This window comes from Homalodisca vitripennis, chromosome X (genome assembly GCF_021130785.1).
Source record: "Homalodisca vitripennis isolate AUS2020 chromosome X, UT_GWSS_2.1, whole genome shotgun sequence".
NCBI classification, from domain to species: Eukaryota; Metazoa; Arthropoda; class Insecta; order Hemiptera; family Cicadellidae; genus Homalodisca; species Homalodisca vitripennis.
Window position 1 is genome coordinate 150,797,318 of NC_060215.1, and position 20,817 is coordinate 150,818,134.

The window sequence follows — 20,817 nt, forward strand, 5'->3', positions numbered from 1 at the left end:
CCAGGTTATAATTATCTTAAGTGAAAAATATTTATTAAATTACTTCATCCTACTGACTAACAGAGAATTACAAGCTGAATTTGACTATCAATTCTTGTTGTGCTTGTTCCAAGCCTCCTAAGTTTGGCAAAAAAACCTCGGTTTTTGGCAGAATTAAGCTTGTTGAGCCTTAATAAATAAACAATGTGGTAAAGCAACTGGCCCAAATAATTAGTGGTTGTAAGTCTAAGCTCTAAGTAAAACTTAAAAAATTCCTCTTGAAGCCCTGTTACTTACATTATGTTTATCTAGAATTTCAAACAAAGAAACATTTTATCATTATTTTTATTATTGCACATAAGGTAGCTTGACAAAAGCTAAAAATTTGGTACTATACGTTGTCAGAGTTCCGAACTATTGTAGATGTTGACTATGTTTCGAAATAAATTTGTTCATCATCAGGTGGTTAAAAACATTTTGCATGTTGTTTCCAACGATTAAAAATTAAAAATAACACAATGTACAAACAATACAAAATAAATAAGGACTCACGGCATATGGATGGTAGGTTACACATGGACAGGACCGGGTGGGCTGTAGTCTTGGAGCGCACCGACCACATGTGGAGTATTTGTAAAATTTTTTAACCACCTGATGATGAAACGATTGTTTTGAAACATGTAGTGAACATCTACAATATTTTTGTACTGTTTGAGAAGGTATATAGTACCATATTTTTAGTAATCTACACAGGTCCAGGGTTATCGACCATGAATTTTGATTGAAAAAAAACTGGCCCATAGCAACTCTGTTATAGGCAACAGGCTTATATTCTAAGTACAATTTTTACATTCAGACTCATTTTCAATGGGACAAAACCCTTTTTTCCTAGATATATTATTACAAAATTTACCTAACTTGATTTCATTGTGTTTTGAACCGAAAAGCTTGTTTGTTGTAGACTGAAAATCTGTCGGTTACTAAACGATATTCCTCAAGTTGTGTTTAGTAATGTTTAATCAGATGAAATGTTTCAGAGTGCGACGGGGGTTGTCGAGACCATGAAAGTGGTAACGAAAGACAACTCAGAAAGAGTCGCTAGATTTGCATTTGAGTACGCTAAGAGGAACAATCGTAAGAAAATTACCATCGTTCATAAAGCTAACATTATGTAAGTACTGGATTATATGGGCTTGACGGTTTCAGAGTGTTCATGGAGTTGTGGAAAGCATGAAGATCGTTACCCAGGAAAATTCAGAAAGAGTTGCTCGGTTTGCTTTTGAGTATGCCAGAAGAAATGGACGCAGGAAGGTCACCATAGTGCACAAAGCAAATATCATGTTAGTGACATACTATTATCAAATTACCATCTAGAATATGCTGTTTTCTCTTCACTATTAGTTCTCCATATCCCTTTTTACCCATTTCCTTGTTCCAAACTTTTTGCTTTATGATCCTTCATATCGCAGAGTCTTAGTTAAACTCTTCCTTGCCTCTCGATTCCAGTCATAAATTCCTCTTGTCTCATACTTCAAATTTTTTACACTCCTCTCCATTGTCTACTCATTTCAATTACTATAGTCTAAATAAAAATGTTAGATTTAGTCGTATCACTTGAGAACACCCACTGACACAATTTGATGTAGATAATTCCACCTTAGTTTTCTCCCTCTCTACAACAAATTTTATTCTTATATTTATCACCAATAAAAAAGAAAATATAAGGAGTTGTCTGATTTCTTTGCTTATTTGATAAAATACTGAGTTCTTAGTTTTCAAACAAATATAAATTATATACTGTATTATCAAAATTATACGATCATTTACAAATAATTTCTACTATAACGGTATATTTGACGTTATTAAATTGCCACATACATGAATTCGAAGACGTTAATGAGAATAGCAAGGCACACAAAGTCCTTGAAAACTATAAGATTATTGGTGACAAAATTTTTACGGTTAAAAACTATACGATGATAAATGACAATTTTTTAAGGTGCAAATATTGGATTGGTGTCGTTATCCTACCTTACCTTAGTTAAATTTTAGTAGTTCAACCCTAAACTAATTTTGTATGCTATCAGTAATCCCCAATGTTCTCAGACAGACAGCCTTATTTACAAATAAAGATACGATACATTTTAATGAAGAATAGGTTAACTCGTGTATGATTTTAAATGACTAGATAAAAATAAATTAAATTTTACGGAATTAAAGGCAGCTTGAAATTTTTCAGTATTGGGTGTTAAACAGATTATATAATTTAAAAAAAAATGATAAAGGGGTCCCTTCCAAACGTTTTGATTTATGAGTGTGATCCAAAATTTGGGGGAGTTCACAAACAGTGGAAATTTACCATAAATGGGTGTGCTCACGTGTTAGTTCTAAATTGTAACTTATTTGCTAGTATAGTTTTTGTTATGTTTGGTATTGTGAAATAAAAAAATGCCGCAACACATATCCATGGATTTGTGGAATAAATTACATAAAATTAATATGTATATGGAAACCAAGTTCTTTTTTAGTAAATTTCTGCCTGTCAGTTTTAGGGAAATATTCTGTCAACATGCAAAATCAAGGAGGAACTATGTCAACCTATTTGAAATTTTTTATTGGACCTCTCACTTATTGTTTTATTAATAATTACATTATCAAAGTCCCGAACTAAATTCAGAAGTAAATTTAAGATAAAGCTTACAAATAAATTTTATTTGAGTACCATTGGCAAGTGATAGGATTGGTAGAGTAATGTAGAACAGAGAACCAACAAGATAATGCAAATTTTATGTTGACGACAATTTTGGGAATTATTTAAAAGGCAATTTGGGTGTCTTTGAGTAAAAAAGAAAAGAAAACGAGTTCTAATTTAAGTCTAAGTCACAATTGTTTGGTTTAGAACCAAAGCCATATAAGCGGATGCAGTGTTACGCTTGACCGGCTTAGACTTCAGGTAAACCTTTGCATGATTTTATCGTTGCCACCAAACACTTTTACAGTGGGCAATTTTTCACGAAGATTTAATATGGATTTTTGCAATGCTCATAATTAACACGTCAACTTCTCTGAGTGAACATTTGTTTAACGTTGTAGTCATGGCTTGTTTATTACAGTTGAACAGTTTATTGTGTTGTCAGATGCGTTGTTTGTGCTGGGAATGAATCTACTCAGAACTAAGTTAATAATATTGTTATCATTATTTGAAAGTACTATTATTGATAATGGATAAGAAAACCAGGAGGTTTGCCTTGAAAACTTCCTTGTATGGTCCACTGATTTGAAAGGAACAGATAAAAGTACACATATTTAGAAATTTTGAGTGAACTACAGTCTTTCTCAACCAGTAGAGAACATTCTAGTTATCTGTTCACTTTGGGTTGTAGAGTTAGTGTGGGAAGCAGTGTTGCCAATTCACTTTTTATAGACACTGTTATCACTGTATAACTATTGATATTGATTCATTTAGCGGTGGGTTGACAGTCTTGTTGGACCCTATTTCTAACGCAATCGGTACACGAATTGTCGATGCTTCTTGTATATATTTCAACAACTGTAGTTTTTATACAAGATTTTATAGCTTATAAAAAAATGCACAAAAATGGAGTCTTTAGTAAAACTCGTAAGTACATGCCGAAGTAATAGGCACCATTTTAATACACTGTATTGTGAACATAAAGTAGAACTTGAACTACATATATACCTTAACCCATTGTTTGCCGATGGGACCCATGGGTCCCGCGCCGAACTTTCCCGAGAGGCGATCGGGACCTTTCGGTCCCGCCTTTATGGTAAGTTTATCCACAAAAACAATTTTCAGTCCCTAAGGTACGTTTAATAAAGTTTTTTCGGCAAGGAATGTGTTAAACACCCTCTAAAGAATACTACCTCTTAACCAAATTTTTGCAATGGACCCTTCACTTGGTGGTCCATTGACACATTATTTACTATTAAGATGTTATACATCTTACAATGAAACAAATTTAAGCAACATTTTAAATAAAACAATAGCTTTTAAAACGCAGAAATAAGGACATATTATACTGCATACTATAATATAGCAGCACAATATAAGTAAATAACTGTAGAGCCATCTACGCAGAGGAGATGGGTTGAGTGCTGCTGACTTACTTTGACTGTTTTATAGGGGAAAGAGTTAAAACACCTTTTATGACAATATGTGTATTCAAATTTAACACTCTGATTAAGGATTATTTTATGCAACACTTTATTGTTGTAAAACCGTAGGATGTACCTGTCATATATTAATTCAAGGCACTTTTAATTGTTTGATCTAATTAATTTGATCACCCAAGCCAACAACTGTTGGTGATTCTAATGTAAATAAATCTGAATTGGAATTTGAACCAATACTTGGCCATAGAGACAATATCCACCACCATCAATAGCTTCAGTCATGGCTCAGTCACCTAGAATAGCTCAATAAGGTTTTCTTTCTATTTCTAACCTTAAAATCAAAGGTAGTCGCTAAGGTAGTCAGATATAAGCGCGTTCAAATCTTGTCTATGACTGTAGCGCACTGTACCGACTCTCCCTCTTATTCTGTTTCATAAGATCCTCGGAAAGGCCAATGGCACATGAGGATGGGCAAAATAAGGCTAAGAAAGGGGATCAGCTTCTCCTTAAAAAAATGTTCTGGTAACTAGCAGGAAATAAATATTAAAACCATAGTCTGCTTTTTGCCAACACTAAAGGAAACACACATCAAGTGGCTAAATGGCACATTCAAGTAGTTTTAAATATTGTGCACACTGAAAACTGTTACTGACCTGGCCGTATCTCTAAAGTGTGTTTGTAATGGGATACAGGAAGCTGTCAGATGGTCTGTTCCTGGAGATCGCTCGGAATGTTGGGAAGGAGTACCCTGACATTCAGACCAACGACATGATCATTGATAACTGCTGCATGCAATTGGTATCCAATCCTCACCAGTTTGACGTGATGATCATGACCAACCTGTACGGCACTATCGTGTCCAACGTTATCTGTGGGCTGGTCGGCGGTGCTGGCCTGCTCTCGGGCAGGAACTACGGCGACCACGTATGTACATTTTTGTCACACATGGTTCTAAGTATTGATTGAAACATACTGATTATTACATAACTAAACGAATAGTATCAAACTATTAGACTATTTATACATCAATTGTTTGTGATGGTTGAATCCAGAATTTTGAAATCGTAAATCTGATTTTGAATCTTAAAAAATAGATTCGTGGTACTCAAAGTTTGGATCCTGAACGCTTTATAGTCTACGTTTCGTTGGAATAAAATTATCACCACACAAATTTCTGCCTTTTTAAAAGTAATGGAAGATTTATTACAGTATACGTTAGTCTGTAAAATTGTTATGTAGGCCTATAAATGTAGCCAATAATATTTTCAAAGCATTGACTCCAAATAATAATATCTGATCATACTATCTTCCGTTAATAGCCAGATGACAATAACTCACTTTGACTCGGGCACTCTTTGTGACTCATTACCAGTATTGATTCACCGTAACAACAAAAAAGATTAGTATAAGCATGAGTGTCTTTGACAGTCAAGATGGTACATTTAGTTTACATTAGGCACAAAGAATATTTCACCTCCTGCTGTCCTTGACTTGAGCGCTGTGGTGTTTAGATCAGCCACTTTAAAAAGGAGGGAAAGAATTTGCTTTGCTACTCTGGTCCTTAGATTTAAATTACGTGACTAAAAAAATAAATCTTAACGTTTATTACTCTATTAAAATTTTGATGTTAAAACCAAAACTGAGGGGTTTTGCAAATTGAGAAATTAATTCATGAAACTATTTATCGCGTTTGGTGTTACGAGTTGGAGAATGACCTGTTGATACCGGCTCTAATCTAGATTGGTGGAACTATAAAGTTGCCCAACATTTTCCAAATACCCTTTAAATTCCAAAAGAATTTTCCCCGAACCAAACAATAATAACAGTAGTGTGGTAAGCTATTACAGTCCCAAATAAAGTCTAAAATACACTTTTCTACTAAGCTGTGCAAGCAACTTATGGGTATAATAAAGACAAAGATGAGATGATAAAGAAAGCATACCTAAAATCTTTGCATTCAATTAAAATATTCCAAAAATTGATGTCCGTATTAGAAAATAACCAGTTTTTGAGAAAAGAAGTCAATTATTTTTAGGTGAGCATCATTATAGCTGTAATGGCAATTTATTAAAATACTTGGGTAATTTATTAACTTTGGGAATTCAAAAAGTTTGTTGCAAATATCTTCTTCTACTATACCCTAAATTAAATATTCTAAGTCACCACTTCTGTTATAAAATAACCTTAAACGTTTGAAGACAAAACGGTGGTGCATTGGCAGAATTTCAGTTTACAGAAAGGGGGAATGAAATTATTCTTATATTTTTGTTTAATGTAACCCACAACAAAATGATTTTTAGAACTATTCATCAAACTTTTTTATGCTGATACAGTTTATGCCATTATGGATAGACAAAAGGTATTCATTTATGTATTTGTAAGGAACTATTGACATTCTTACATGAAACATCGTTGTTTGTTTCAGTATGCAATTTTTGAGCCAGGAACTAGGAATACCGGCACAGCGATTGCAGGCAAGAATATTGCAAATCCCATTGCGATGTTGAATGCTGCCGTGGATATGCTGGAACACTTGGGACATCAGACACACGCAGATCTTCTGTCAGGGGCCATCAACCAGACAGTGAATGTAGATAAGATCCACACACCAGGTACGAGCTAGTACACCTATTGCCTACAGTCGATCAGAAAAATTAGGCTCCAGGGGTATCCATCCGTCGATACATCCACGGAAGTGTTCCCTTCTGGCTGTTCTATAACTGTCCATTGAATCTGAGCTGCGTACAGCAAAAACTGACGTTACATCTGGGTAATTCATTGAATGTCCAGGAGCGGTGTGACACTAACTGTAATTGTTTTAAGTTGAACCATTTTGCGAAATGAACTTGGTCGTGGTGAATCGCTCGTGCAGATAATGGTCTCTCGTGTTTGTAACGCCGACTTTACAGGCCTGTTGAGCACCCATGCTCAGAATCAACATGCACATGCTGTTGTCTGTCATGCTGAGACAGGTTGACAGTCTCAAGGCATAGGGTTGTGCAGCCTCAGAAGGATTCATAATCAAGGGTTGCAGCGAGCAGCTCTGGCAAGTGTGCGCGTGCGCTCATGGGTGTGTTAACATCACTCCACCGTTTAACAGTTCTAAACTAAGCGCACTGCATTAGTTCCGCTTGGCGCCGCTCATCGGTTACTAATAGCGTATGTTTCTAGCGTTAGCCACTAGGTGGCTTATATGTTGAGGATTTCAAACGGAAACAACTTATAGCATTGTAAAGTTTCTCAGGATTCATAATCAAGGATATTACTCACATTCATGAGAATCCCTGTTTTAATCTCATCACTTCTTCCTTCTTTAAAAACAAAATTAAAATAATGAAAGTAAATACTAAATCATTGTCTCTATTTATACATTAAAAACACTATTTACAGTATAGTTTTCTTCACATCAAGATAAACTTCACAATATTTAGTTTTAATTTACAAAGTTACATATGAATCTAGGTAGTTTATGAAACACGTGATCACCAAATTATCACCATTAATCGTTAATTTAGTTTATGAAAACTCCTATATTTATTAGGTCCAATTCATTTTTTATAACACCAAGTCAAACGTGTATAATTTCACTACTTTGACTTATAAAGCTGATAAACGTTTAAACAAATTGCATGATCTACATGGTGCTTAAACCATATATCCTACTTGTTCAAGATACGCAAATAGGAGGCAGAGGAAGGTCGAGCAAGGCGGAAGAAACTCCCTTCCTCTTACAATCTTGAACCCTCACCAATATGGTCAAAATCCAGTATATTTCATTATACAATATGAATTTCATTAGTACTCTTTATAATTAAATTATTCCAATATAAAGTTGTTTAATTTTATTGGTTTTTAATTCACTTTTATGCTTATACGTGGCAGTTAACTTCCCTAACCTATACTGCACTTACATAGGTTCTTCATGTATAGGTTGACAGTGTGATATATTCTGACTTACGATATTTTCGTACGGCATTAACCAGAGCTGTCACCGACAATGAAAATCTGGAAAAACGTGGATTATGTGTGAATATTGTCCAAGGAAATTTTATTAGGCCTTGATCGATTCGAATGCTCAATACCATGGCTCTTTACACTCACTTCCATTACCAACAGAAGTGCTTAAAATACACTTGAAAAGTCACGATTTCACAATATTATGACTAGCAATGTGTCAAAGCTGAATCTCGAATCCGTCTATTCTTGGATGACAACTAATCGTTAGTACACTACTGATTGTTAACGTGTTATTGTTGTACTTACTGTATGAACAAATTTAGATGTATTAACAAATTACTGTATTTTAACAAATTTTCTGTACTTATTTAGGCACATTGTTGTGAATCTGTTGTGTCTATTTGCGGTAGCTGAGTAAATTCCTTTGAAATAGACTTCTTGAAATAGAATTCATAGTTTTGATTTTACCTCAAAAGGATTAACAAAGTTAAAAGTAGAGTTCAGATTTGGTTTATTATTTTTTCGAATTGGACACATGTATTTTCCAAACATAACAGAAAGGAAAATTATTAAGTATATACTTTGTTATGTTGAACATTGAAAGACACAGAGACATGAACAAAGGAGCTTAAAATGGTGATGACGATGAGTAGTCACAGAATTTCTCGCATATACCGCTAGTGACGAAATATGCTAGGCCACTGTATCTTAAATAAATAAAAATGCCTTTATTTACAAGCGTTTCTCAGTACAGTTACTGTTTTCAGAACAACTCAAGTCACTGAATGCCTTAAAAATTAAATAACAAAAACTAAACTAAACATAATTTAAACAGGTACAATAAAATCTAGTGGCTAATTAAAAATAATGCAGTGGTAAAAACTGTAACATTTCTTATTCTTACATACTAATAGCTTAACTTAGTTAATTGTCAACAATCAAAAAGTCTTTAAGTTTTCCTTTAAATGTGGAACAACTGCATTCTTTTAGGCTAAGGGGAGGTCGTTGTACAACTTAGGGCCGAAGTATGAGAAACTCCTTCTTCCGACATCATATCTGACTCTACGAAAGTTTAGCAGATAGCCATGGTGGGTGCTACGTTGCGAGACCTCCTCCCGGAACAACAACCGCTCACTCAGGTACCGTGGTTCCTTGTGTGATAGGATTTTGTGGACCATGCAGCACGTCGGCATCCTGCAGACGGATTCCATTGGCAGAAACTTAGCAGCATCCCGAAAGGGGGATATGTGATCAAATCGTCTCAAATTGAAAATGAAATGTATAGCAGAGTTTTGAAGTCTCTGAATACGATCGACGTCACTCCGCGAGATGCTGTTACCGTAAGCAGGATAGCAGTAGTAAATGACAGAAAAGACCACCTACTGCATAAGCTGAAGCTTGGCGAATTCCGGCAGCAGACTTCTGAATCTGTACAGGCCTCTTAATCTGCCAAGAGCACGCTGGATAGCATGAGTGACGTGATCAGAGAAAGTTAGGTCGCTATCAAGCAAGATGCCGAGAGTTTTGACCTGGTCACACACTGCCAAAAACTCACCATCAAGAGCGATCCCCACACCTCTATCCGTCAAGGCCCGTACCAGATTTTGTGGGATGACATGAAGGACAGTGCACTGGCTTCGTGGCATTACCTGCAAATACATTTGGTGGGAAGAAACCATCACAGTTACACTTGGCTTAAAGATTAAGTACAGTATTAAAGTTGTTTGTATTTGGTTTTAAAATGGATTGGAGAGAATTGGAAATTTTTTATCTTAAAAGAACCTGGGAATTAAAAAAAAATTTTTGAGGTGCTACCCTGTTAAGTGAACATGTATAGTTTTTCATATAGTTCATACACTATAGACCAAATTATCTCTGATGTCTTCCATACAATCTTAAGAGTGGTAGTCCATCTTAATTAGTGAAGTCAAGTTTTGTGTACTTAGATTTGAATAAGAAATTTTTGATGAGATTTTGCTTTATAAGCTGTAATAAATGCTGTGAATTTAGAGACAGTATCCACAGATGTTTGCGTAGTTTGTATTTCAAAAGAATTTAAACACTAAAACACATCTGGTCCCTTTTTATGAATTATATACCAAACTTCTACACAATTCTGTTGGTAAAACTAGGTGAAGGAGTATATATATTAAAATGTATTACATAGGCAAAGGCAATTACATATTTGCAAACCTGAGAACTCTAGGAAAACTATTTTGGATGAAGATGAGAATATTTTACCAATAAAAATGCTTAATTTATTATAGGTGTTAATTTATGCTTTTCTTTTGATTTTTTATACAATTTATGTGCATTTTGTTTCAGATCTGGGAGGCTCTGCGAGTAGCACGGATGTTGTACAAAACATCATCAAAATTATTTTAGAATCAACAAAAACCATGAAATGGCAAGTACAACTAGATAGACACCAAAACCGCTTTCTATCTGATATCCTAACTGATGACAAACATGTCAACAATTTTGTTAAACACAAGAAAGCCAATGTCTTTCAATAATTCTTTTATGTTCTTCTTTATTGCAAAATTACTAAAGAGACAGATGCAACTGAATGAGTTACTAAATGTTGCCAAATATATCACAGTAAACGTACACAACTGTGATAGAAATAGTGTGGCCTTGTTAATAACTACCGTTAACATTATTTGTTGATTGATGTGTCACTAGAACATTGTATAACATAGCAACGACTGTAAATTTGTTTCATACACAAATTTACAAGATATTTTAACTATTAGGAGTAAAGTTTTCAGTATTACCGTATAAGACTGTAAATAATCCGAAGACTATGTTATTTTAATAATAATATTGACAAAGATTAGTATAATACTAAATCTGTATGAACTTCAAATTTAAAAGAAAACTATTTGTATTTAACATGTGCTAGACTGTAATCCTACTCTAAAATAAAACATACTTTATTATACTAAAAAGTCACAATTTAAATATTTCATTAAAATAATACAATACTGCATTATTATCATACCGATTGTACTAAATGTATGGCTAAAACAATAATTCATGGTTTATAGACATCATAAGCTAGCATCAACATCAGATTAGGTAAATAATTGGTCCTCTAGGACCGGGGAAATTGGGGGTGGATTTATCCTATCTGTCAATTCAGATCGTTTTATTCTTGATTCCAAAATTAAATTCTTATCTTTTGTTTTATCTAACTTATGTTCTTGGTTAGCCATGGCGTAAGCTAAAAAATTATCACAGCATATAGTCTGCAAAATAAATTGCACCACTTTCATACAAAAAATAATTTGAGGTAATCGGAGGATTAGTTTATTGCATTCGCCCATTCTAACATGGTTATAGTTTAGTCACCCTAATACCTGCATTGTACCCCCCCCCCAACCAATGACAGTAGATCGCTTATTCGGTTGTAGATTTTTATACATGAGGTTCATCAAAACGATTTTAGATTGAAGTAGATTTAAAAAAAATAATGTGTAATAAGTGAGGGTCCCTAATAAATAGCCTTTAACTCTCAGAGCACTTCTCCGCAGATGGTGGCATGATAAGTAACGCATTATTTTTTAACTCTCTTTATACTAATTTTTTTGAGTCACCGTAAAGCCGTCATATTTTCCAACAACTTAATTACACTTGTTTCTTCAAGATTATACAATCCTGTGTAACTTGACCTCTGTTTAAAGTGGACAGATTCCTTCACCCTCTCTCAGGATGTCTCTTGAAAGTAATAGAAAGAATGCCAGACGAATAAATACATAGCTTCTTTAAATTCCAGAATCGGTGTAAAATTGTATCCTTCTGTATCTCTAGGAAAGGATAATTGGATCGAAAACGATGCCAATTCCATACCACATCCTGAATTATAGAATTATAGTAAATGTTTATTTCTGAATGTATCTATGTTGATACCAAGCTGATGCAGTTCTTTCTCCTAGTTTTTTTAACTACCTGGATCAGTAGGGAATATGACATCCGTGAATTTCCATATCTTTTTTCTAAATCAGCATGATATGCAGTTTGTGTCATATATTCTTATTACATTCCAATATAATTTAATTCTTGTACGAATTAGACATCAGAGTTAAATATTCCACTTAATGCAGATATGTAATTAATCTTAAACCATGTACTAAACCAGTTAATTAATTGAGAATGACCACTTTTTCTAAAATTAGTTTAGTTGTCGGATCTATTAATGATTACAATGAAGTCAGTTGGGTTATGCATGCGTTGATAATTGCATTTCTGAGATGTTACTGTTGAATGAAAAGTGAAGTAATTTAGAGTATTTATGAATGTTTACAAATACATACTTGACATTCGACTTTAGCATTGGTAAAAAATTAAAATAGGTAGAAAAATTAAAGAAAGAGTGATTAACTTTTTTGTGCTGAACTCTGAAAAGAATTAATCAAACTATTGTGGTTATTCTCAATAAATTTCTAATTGGTTTTTAACAAAAAAACTAAAAAGTTGGAACTTACGGGTACTCCTTGACTGTAAAAAGTGACTTAAGACAAACAGTGATATATGCAATTTGAAGTATTGTTCTAAGACTGATTAGATTAATTTAAACATGGTTACTATTTTATACCGTAATTTTTCTACAACATGATTATGCTCACGCTTATAAAATAAATGTTTTTCAGGAATGCTTAGATACAATATTTTTGTTAGTAGTAATAGACATTTTTGTATTTTTTATGTTGACATGTTAAATAAAATCAAAATTTTGTGTATGTTACCTATTAGATTAGCGTTTAAGCTATAGAATATAAGTTTTTAAATTTTGTTCCTATTTTTTACGTTTGTCACTAACAAAAACTAATACATTGATCTTATGGATGTGTTTTTATGTAATTTATTTGTTATTTACCTCAATTTAACTTAAGTTCACTGAATAACTTAGATGGGCACAATGTCTTGTAAATAGTTTTTTTGTGTTATCGATGTCGTGGGATTTATTGTGTGTTTGTCCAATATTTGTAAATTATGTATATTTTAAATGTTTTTTGACAGTTTCTTAATTAAACTAATATGAAGAAAAATATGTTTGATCGTGATACAACACGTTTTGAGGCATCTAGAACCTCACGTAATGATTTTTTATTGCGATTTACACTCACATTCTAGATTTTTGTACTTTACTTAGTGGAAACAAAATAAAATTTGTGCACATTTAAATACACATTTTGTGCATGTAGACACTCGTACATGTGTTTAAACACAAGTGCCTCCGTATTTAACTATGAGGTTTTAAAAAAAAGTACAGGTAGTAGACTTGAAACCTTTAGCTTAACTGGGTAAGTTTTTTAAAATTCTCATTTTTATCCCACATAGCCAAATGATGAACTCTTCCACTTCATAAGTATCAGAGAACTTGCATACAAATCTTGCATTGGTTTGCTAAACAAATGACAAGGAATACATGTGAGATACAACTGAGGAGTATAAGAACAATTCATCCAAATTGTTCAAAAGTTTTTTTGTTTGAACCAAACAATGGGGACGAGGACTATTGTACAGAAGAGAAATTACTTTAGCTAGCAAAACCTATTACTAAGTGGCATGATACAACCTTTTTTTTTGGAGATGGGAGGAGGTTAATGTACCGATTCATTCACCCTAAGATGGAAATAGGACTCCATCCTTAATCTCTAGAAGCCCATTATCAACTGGTTACAACTTCCACTGATACGGAAGAAGAACCAAGAGGATAGTTAAATGACTAGTATGTCTGGATTTCTCAATCCTCTACAACGTATGGGAAGAAACCAAGTCAATTGTATTCCAAAATCCTGGAACTTAAAATCCAAGATAGATACACATTTTCCAAGCGCATGACACAAATGTTCCTCGATGTTGTACTAGTTTTGGGACAAAGGCAAGCAGAGTAAGGAGTAGAGTGGATACAGTACAAGGTGGGATATTATTGGTAAAAAGTGCTACAGTGCAGGTAGGATTTGAACCAGTACTATCTAACATAGGCTCTAAGTCCGATGCCTTAGACCTTGTAGCCACTCTGTAGCCTTGTAGAGACTGAAATAGAATTTCAGTCTCGTTAATTTCACTCATCTTGGCTTACGTTGGTGTAAATGATTGATTTTAAGTGTGTCACATTTAAAGAAATGTGACCTGTAAAAATTTCATTTGATCAATGAAAATTTCATATCATTTGATATTTTTAACTTTTTCAACTCTCCCGTTTTGTTTAAAAAATAAAACAGGGCAGAATCTGTAAAGGCTACATAGCGTTGAGAAAATGTATGCATTTGAATTCTGTATAAAGAAGATAGAAAACATAGAAGTTAGTCAAGAAATATTTTAATAAATATTTAAAATTTGAAAAGTAAATAAAAATGAATGTTCGATTGGTTTTCCTGGAAACCCCTAACATACTTTTTTGTTCACATTATAAGACTGTTTTCAGAAACAATGGCTGCCCATTACGAGTTACATAATTTTATTATGCTGCAACACAAAAAGTTTTATGAATTATATTACATATCTTAAAATTGTAATTTCTTATGAACATGTTGTGCAAAATGATAGTAAAAATACATAGAGCAACTGTTGACATTGAAAAATGAATCTAGTATTTACCACCTCTATGTACTATCGGTACTGCTTGGTTAATGTAGGAAAATGTTTAAGTCAGACGAAATACTTGGAATAATCCTGTATTATGAAATATAATAAATAATGCCAGGTGAGTTTATAACAACAAACTTGCTCTATTTCTTTCAAACGTTATTTGGTTGCGATTGGGTTCCACAAAAACCTTATGGTAACATCATCTCATTGAATAAGAGAAGTCTGCATTTTGCATATACATTTATGCACAAATCAACAGTTAATGTACTTTCAAAAGTCAACTAATTTTGATTTACAGTCCGATACTGCTTTGGTTGGTATATATTGTGCTTTAGCTTTATTTCCATTTTTGTCTGGGATGTATATAGCACTAAGGCGTAAGGCAATAAAGGAAACTACGTATTACGTAACAAGAGTGAGGAAAATAAATACGTCATATGAAATTTGCAGAAGTAGTAAAAAATAAATAGAAATATTTATTAATATACTTAGGCGATTGAAAATCAATTTGTGGGTTTTGTATTAGCTTGCTTGGCATAGCATAATTTGGTTAGAATCCTGTCAGTCCATTAATTTTGTGTACATCAATATGTGTATATAGCGTTTTAGCTTGGAAATGCTTTAAAATGTTTAAAATCCCAATTATTTTTCACTGCTGATTTTTGTTGGTAAGTATTGCAGATTTTTAAAACCACTTTTCTTAAAAGTTTCTAAAATTAAAAAACCAAAAATGCTGTAACAATATTTATTAAAATGTTTCACTAATCTACATCTCAAAATGATGAAAAGTATTAGAGATATATTTTTTTCACCAATAACATATATTTAATACAATGTTATGTTAACACATATTGCAAAACATTTGAAACTGGATATTTTTACAAACAGTTTATAGTTGGTAGTAGGTTATTTTAAAATAATCGACAAGAATGTTATTAAAATTAGTGCACTAACATTAGATACAAATAAAGGTGACTTGAAATTTGGAAACTACATTTAAAAAATGTTTAGTGCGGATACAGGGTAAGAGAATGTGATTGGTTACTCCAAAAATAAAATGACCTGAAAGCATTCTATTCCTAGACAAGACTAACAGATTAAATAAATGTTACATGCTGTGCGCCATTTTGTCTTTCTCAGACTGGGTCTGAGCTTCTCTCCCCTATTTATTAAAATCCCAATTTACTAGTTTGTGAAGCGAAACCTAAAGTACGTTTGATTAGCTCAAGTATTGGTAATTTTATGTTCTGCAAGGAAACGTACACTTCAATCAAACGAATCAACTAAGAAATAAGTGTGCTAGATAGAACTGAAACAGTGTGATACTTGTGCAAAATCGTGCCACCCAGGCAGGGCAGCCGGGTCTATACAGTGCTGCTATTCCGGAGTCAATTACCGCCGACGGCAAAAGAATAAAATGGTGGTATTAGCCGTTTAATTAAACATCAGAATGTGCCAAACCAACCAATAAAAAAATCATGTTGGTACGACTGGTGTAAATTGAGAAAATAAATTTTTATAGTCATTTAAACGAACCTTGACCCACCATAATACACTGTTCAATACTTTATTTTAAAATCTCTGTAGGTGTACCCAAAAATTTTAATTCCTTTTCTTTAAAAATTGTTTTATTTGTGAGTGAATGAGAACCTCACTATGTGAGGTCACACCGAACTTTGAGAGTAAATTGAACCGCACTAAGTGTTATCATGTCAAGATCCAAGATATACTGCTCTACCACCAACTCTCCGATTCATGGCGAGGGTCCATAAGACTTCAGGGTCACAGTTCTCTGGGCAGAGTATAATTTATTTTATTTATTATTTTTTCCATATAATATTATAGTGAACTTAGACACTGTGCTGATGGTTATTTAACTATAGGCTCTTTAACTCATAACTAACAACTTTTGAGGAAACGAAATTAACTCAAGTCAGTTAACTTATGGCTAAATAATTTTATTTTCGAAGACTCAAACATTATGAAATGTTATTTATTGAATTAATTACCCTCCTAAGTTATGAAACACATTTTATAACAAATAAAACAGTAAATTTAACACAACAAGGCATGAAGTTTGGCATCTGTTTACCAATAAATATTGGTTTTGCTCAACAAATCGACCAATTGTTCTTTATTAAATGGCAATTTATAATAGACTAAAAGTCTATATTTTCAAAAGTTTATCCCTCTTTAAAATTTGTTTTAAATTTGAAAGACACTTTTTTTGTTAATTTCTTGTTTAATACTAGTAGGTTGAATCTTAAAGAAAAGAATAAAATTGAAGGTAACTAAAACAAACATAAATATTTAGATTCATTTTCAACCATCAACTGATTTCCGAATTTAATTTAAAGCAAGTTTTATCCTCTTTTATCCACTCTCAGATTTATCCTCAAGAAAACTGAAAGCGATATATTGCTTGCAATTATTTCTTTAATAGGTTTTTCTTGAAAATTCAGAATATAGAACAATTATTATAGAATTTTTGCATTACATTTTAATGTACTCGTTAAATAACACTTGCAAAACCTTAGTAGTTTTAATCTCGTGGATTATGACTGCCATTATACTATCGCTTTTGAACCGTCACCAGTAATACTTATTAATAGGAAAATTTGTGTAATATCTGCATTTATTTAACATATGTTATACCCATCCAAACAAAACAAAGGGCTATAAATGTTTGGCTCAATACTTTTTTTTGTTCGTAAACTATTTTTTATTTTGAAAAGTACTTTATGCATTTATTTTTCCCTTTGAAATACTTTTTGTTCTATTTTTATTCAAATGTATGCCCTGTGTTTTTCTGGGAGTTTGGTTTCAAATTTTGAGTAGCAATACGTGTAGGATATATGTAAATTTGACGAATCGGTTAAAATCTGTTCCAAGTTCTGTTTTTGTATCTGCAAACACTTTTGAAACAACATGTGTGTTTGTATTTCTAATTGTTCACATTAAACAAATGTAAGGATTACAGGAGTTCAAATTGTTACAGATCTTTTACAAGAGTTCTGGTCATACATGTAACATGACAAACGTTGATGCTTCTTGATTAGTTTCACAGAAATTAAAAACCTGAAAGTTTCCAGGTCATCATTGGACTACTCAAGAACAGTGTGTTGGCTGTGATAAATGAATTTCAGAAACATTCCTGCTAAGATTGAAATTTCTTTTGAATTCTGTTGAAATTTCTTGGTTGTCATTGGTCACAAGGCTATATGTAATGCCTTATATGAATATGATTGATGTTGAATGCTAAAATATATTCATTGATTATATTTCATTTAAAAAAGCATTTATATTTATCTTTTAATACATACTCATGTATGTTATAGTTAAACTTGCTGATGTCTTTTTCAATGATTTAATACAGGCTTTGTCTGGAAAGTAATATTAGTGAGTAAATTACAAAAAATTTATTGAATTTTTCCTTGTTACCTACAACGAGTTTTCCCAACATAGGGTGCACCACAGAATGTCTGCTTTGGAATGTCCTTCAAAACTGCAGTACAAGCTGCTTGTACCCTCTTAGTTGTCACGAAATACTTACCTATGAGTCCTCTCAGGCATGGAAAGAAAAAGAATAGTGAAGCATCACATCTGGACTTTACAGTGGCTTCGGATGAGGAGAAATGTTCTGTCGACTGATGTGTCGTCGTGAAGCACCCTCTAGTCCTTTGCAATATCCAGCCAGACATGTTGCACCCTTATTGAACCCAACTCGCATATTCTAATTGTTTGTAACGATTTAATTGATGATAGTTAATGGAATTCATAGTAACGGTAACAGTAAAAGAACAACTTGGTCATCATTGCCTTCCATAGTGCTTGTCGATGGTTTCCAGAATTAGCTTCGTTGTCAATCTCTTCATGGCCTTAAAAAAAAAAACTAAGGTACTGGAACACTTGCTGATTCAATGAAGCGCCCTTTTTAAAAGCACTTACGATCATTGGAACAATTTCCAACGTCTTGCCCATCTACACACAAAATTGATCGTCGTCTACTGAGCACTACATTTTGACTTACAGAGTCAAAAACAACTTTCATGGAACTGAATTACTTTTCAGCTGTTGGGAGGAGGCGACTAACGAGAAATTGTTGTCTGATTTACCCTGCAACTATTCCCAACCGATTCAAGAATGCTCTGATGTACAGTTGCATCAAAAAAATTTGTTGATATTACTTTCTGGACAAACCCTGTAAATTCTAAATTCAGGTTGATTCTTTTTGTATTATCAAACGGCTGAAATACTTGTAAACTTTCCTGGAACAGAGAAGTACACAATGTATCAGTTTTCTTAAGGAGTAAATACTCCTTAGTAATTAAAGAGGCCAGAATCACAATATTCTATTGTTTGTTGCTCAGAGATCATGAACTGTCCACAAAACTCCAGAGCAATTTTTTTCAGTTGTGAAGTCATTCTGATTAAAATAAAATCGAAACTGATTTGACTTTCACTTTTGAACATAAAATGGTATTAGCCATTGTTTATTGTTATTCATTATTATAAGAATCATTTCCATTAATCTACTTCTTTTGCTTCACTGTTAATTAACAGACATGCTTGACTACTTCACATCGTCATGCACCTGGGTTTTGCTAACTCAATATTGTTTTAATTCACGCTAACAGATTTGATTGGCTCGTCAAACTCACACAAAGTTGTATTGTTATTGAAAAAATAAGTATTTTTGCAAATCCCAAAAATAACCGAACGTTCTGATATCCATCTGGGGTTTGGTTGTGCACCCTTTCACCTGCATGGTTGGTTGCTCTGGTGGACTGCGTTGCGTTGCGTTTGCCCCACCCAAGGTTAACAGCTTGTGGAGTTACCCGCCCGCCCGCTCAGTGCTGTGCCATACTCACATCTTCTATACGTTCTCGTTTAAATTGCAGTTCTATTTTTCAGATGTGTTGCTGCCACCAATGCGCACATTACTCCGTCCGAGGACTCCTAAATCGGTTGTTGTTTTATTTTGATCTTGCTTCTAATTTAAGTTCTCTTCCAGATATTCATTTGAATTGGTTTAGTTTACCTCTACTTTTACAAAAATGTCAGTTGTAGTTTGACTTAATACTCGTAATTCTTCAGATGTTAGTAGTGGGTAGTAGTTAAATACAAAGTAGATAGATTGCAATTATTATGTTAAATATTGTATTCTGCTTTAAAATCGAATAAAACAGTGTCATTAATATTTGGACCATGAAGGTGGGAGAAATGGTGTTAAGGTGAATTTCTTCTTGTTGCAGGACTAGACATTAAAGGAATCAAAAAGCTACGACCCAAATTTTAATTTAATTTATAGCCCGAAGAAATATAAAAACCAAATAATTGTGTATGATCTTTTAGCAGTATTACTGTTTTAATATTTAAAGTATTATTCTGTCTTTTGATTTAAGTACAATGATTTTATAATAAATACTAAATAGTACGTTAACCTGTTCTTCATTTTTTTCCTTCACTCGTTATCTAGAATATACTCTGTTTACTATAGATTATATATTAAACTAAAATGGTATCATAGATCGTATTAACCCTTTCCACTTCTAAGACCACTAAGTGAGCCCACACTGATTTCTCACTGAGCCCGATTGAAAACTCAGGTAGTTGTTCTCTCAGCTCGCCTGACCACGATTTGTGGCCAGCTGGGTTCGGCATCTCCATTCGGCCATTGCGTAACCGTATACGTCATTGTGACCCGTATTTAAAAGGCAATATATGAGTTCCCGCCCTTTGAATGATGAATTTAAACGTTTTCTCGAACACTTACATTGTTTACCAGCCTTTAAATTAAAAAATTGTATAAATTAGTATATTATTATCATGCAGTCGTACCAAGTAGTACGTAATTAAAGCTTTGTTTTCCCTAATTAAAAAGTACTTTTAATTGCAATATACAAATACAATCAATCTCAAGTAGTTCTCTAATATCAACAGAATAAAAACTAATTTCTATGTTTTTGATGTTTGGCTCCACCAAATGCATTAGTATTTCAGTAAATTGAAAGGATATACTATAGCAGCTACAGTGGGATTGGCACTCAGATAAAAACATCCAAACAATGTTTGCTATGGTATATGCTCCAAATATAGTATTAGCAAATAGTGAATGCGACTAGGTCCAGGTAGATTGATTACCACACA

At 33.2% G+C, this 20,817-nt stretch overlaps 1 protein-coding gene across 5 annotated transcripts in view; it reads left to right on the forward strand.

Annotated features, from left to right (window-relative positions):
* The window catches only part of LOC124370018 (isocitrate dehydrogenase [NAD] subunit gamma, mitochondrial), a 46,747-nt gene extending 26,637 nt beyond the window's left edge, over positions 1-20,110 (forward strand). For 3 of the 5 annotated variants that reach the window (XM_046828298.1, XM_046828299.1, XM_046828295.1), the window contains 5 exons: positions 1,186-1,319; positions 4,806-5,037; positions 6,539-6,725; positions 10,396-10,477; positions 19,923-20,110. In XM_046828298.1, coding sequence (XP_046684254.1) covers positions 1,186-1,319; positions 4,806-5,037; positions 6,539-6,725; positions 10,396-10,477; positions 19,923-19,935 — 648 coding nt within the window. In that variant the 3' untranslated portion in view covers positions 19,936-20,110. Of the gene's footprint in view, positions 1-1,016; positions 1,151-1,185; positions 1,320-4,805; positions 5,038-6,538; positions 6,726-10,395; positions 10,478-19,581 lie in introns of all 5 variants that reach the window. The other 2 variants (XM_046828296.1, XM_046828297.1) reach the window with 2 other exon arrangements.
* The last annotated feature ends 707 nt before the right edge of the window (positions 20,111-20,817 follow it).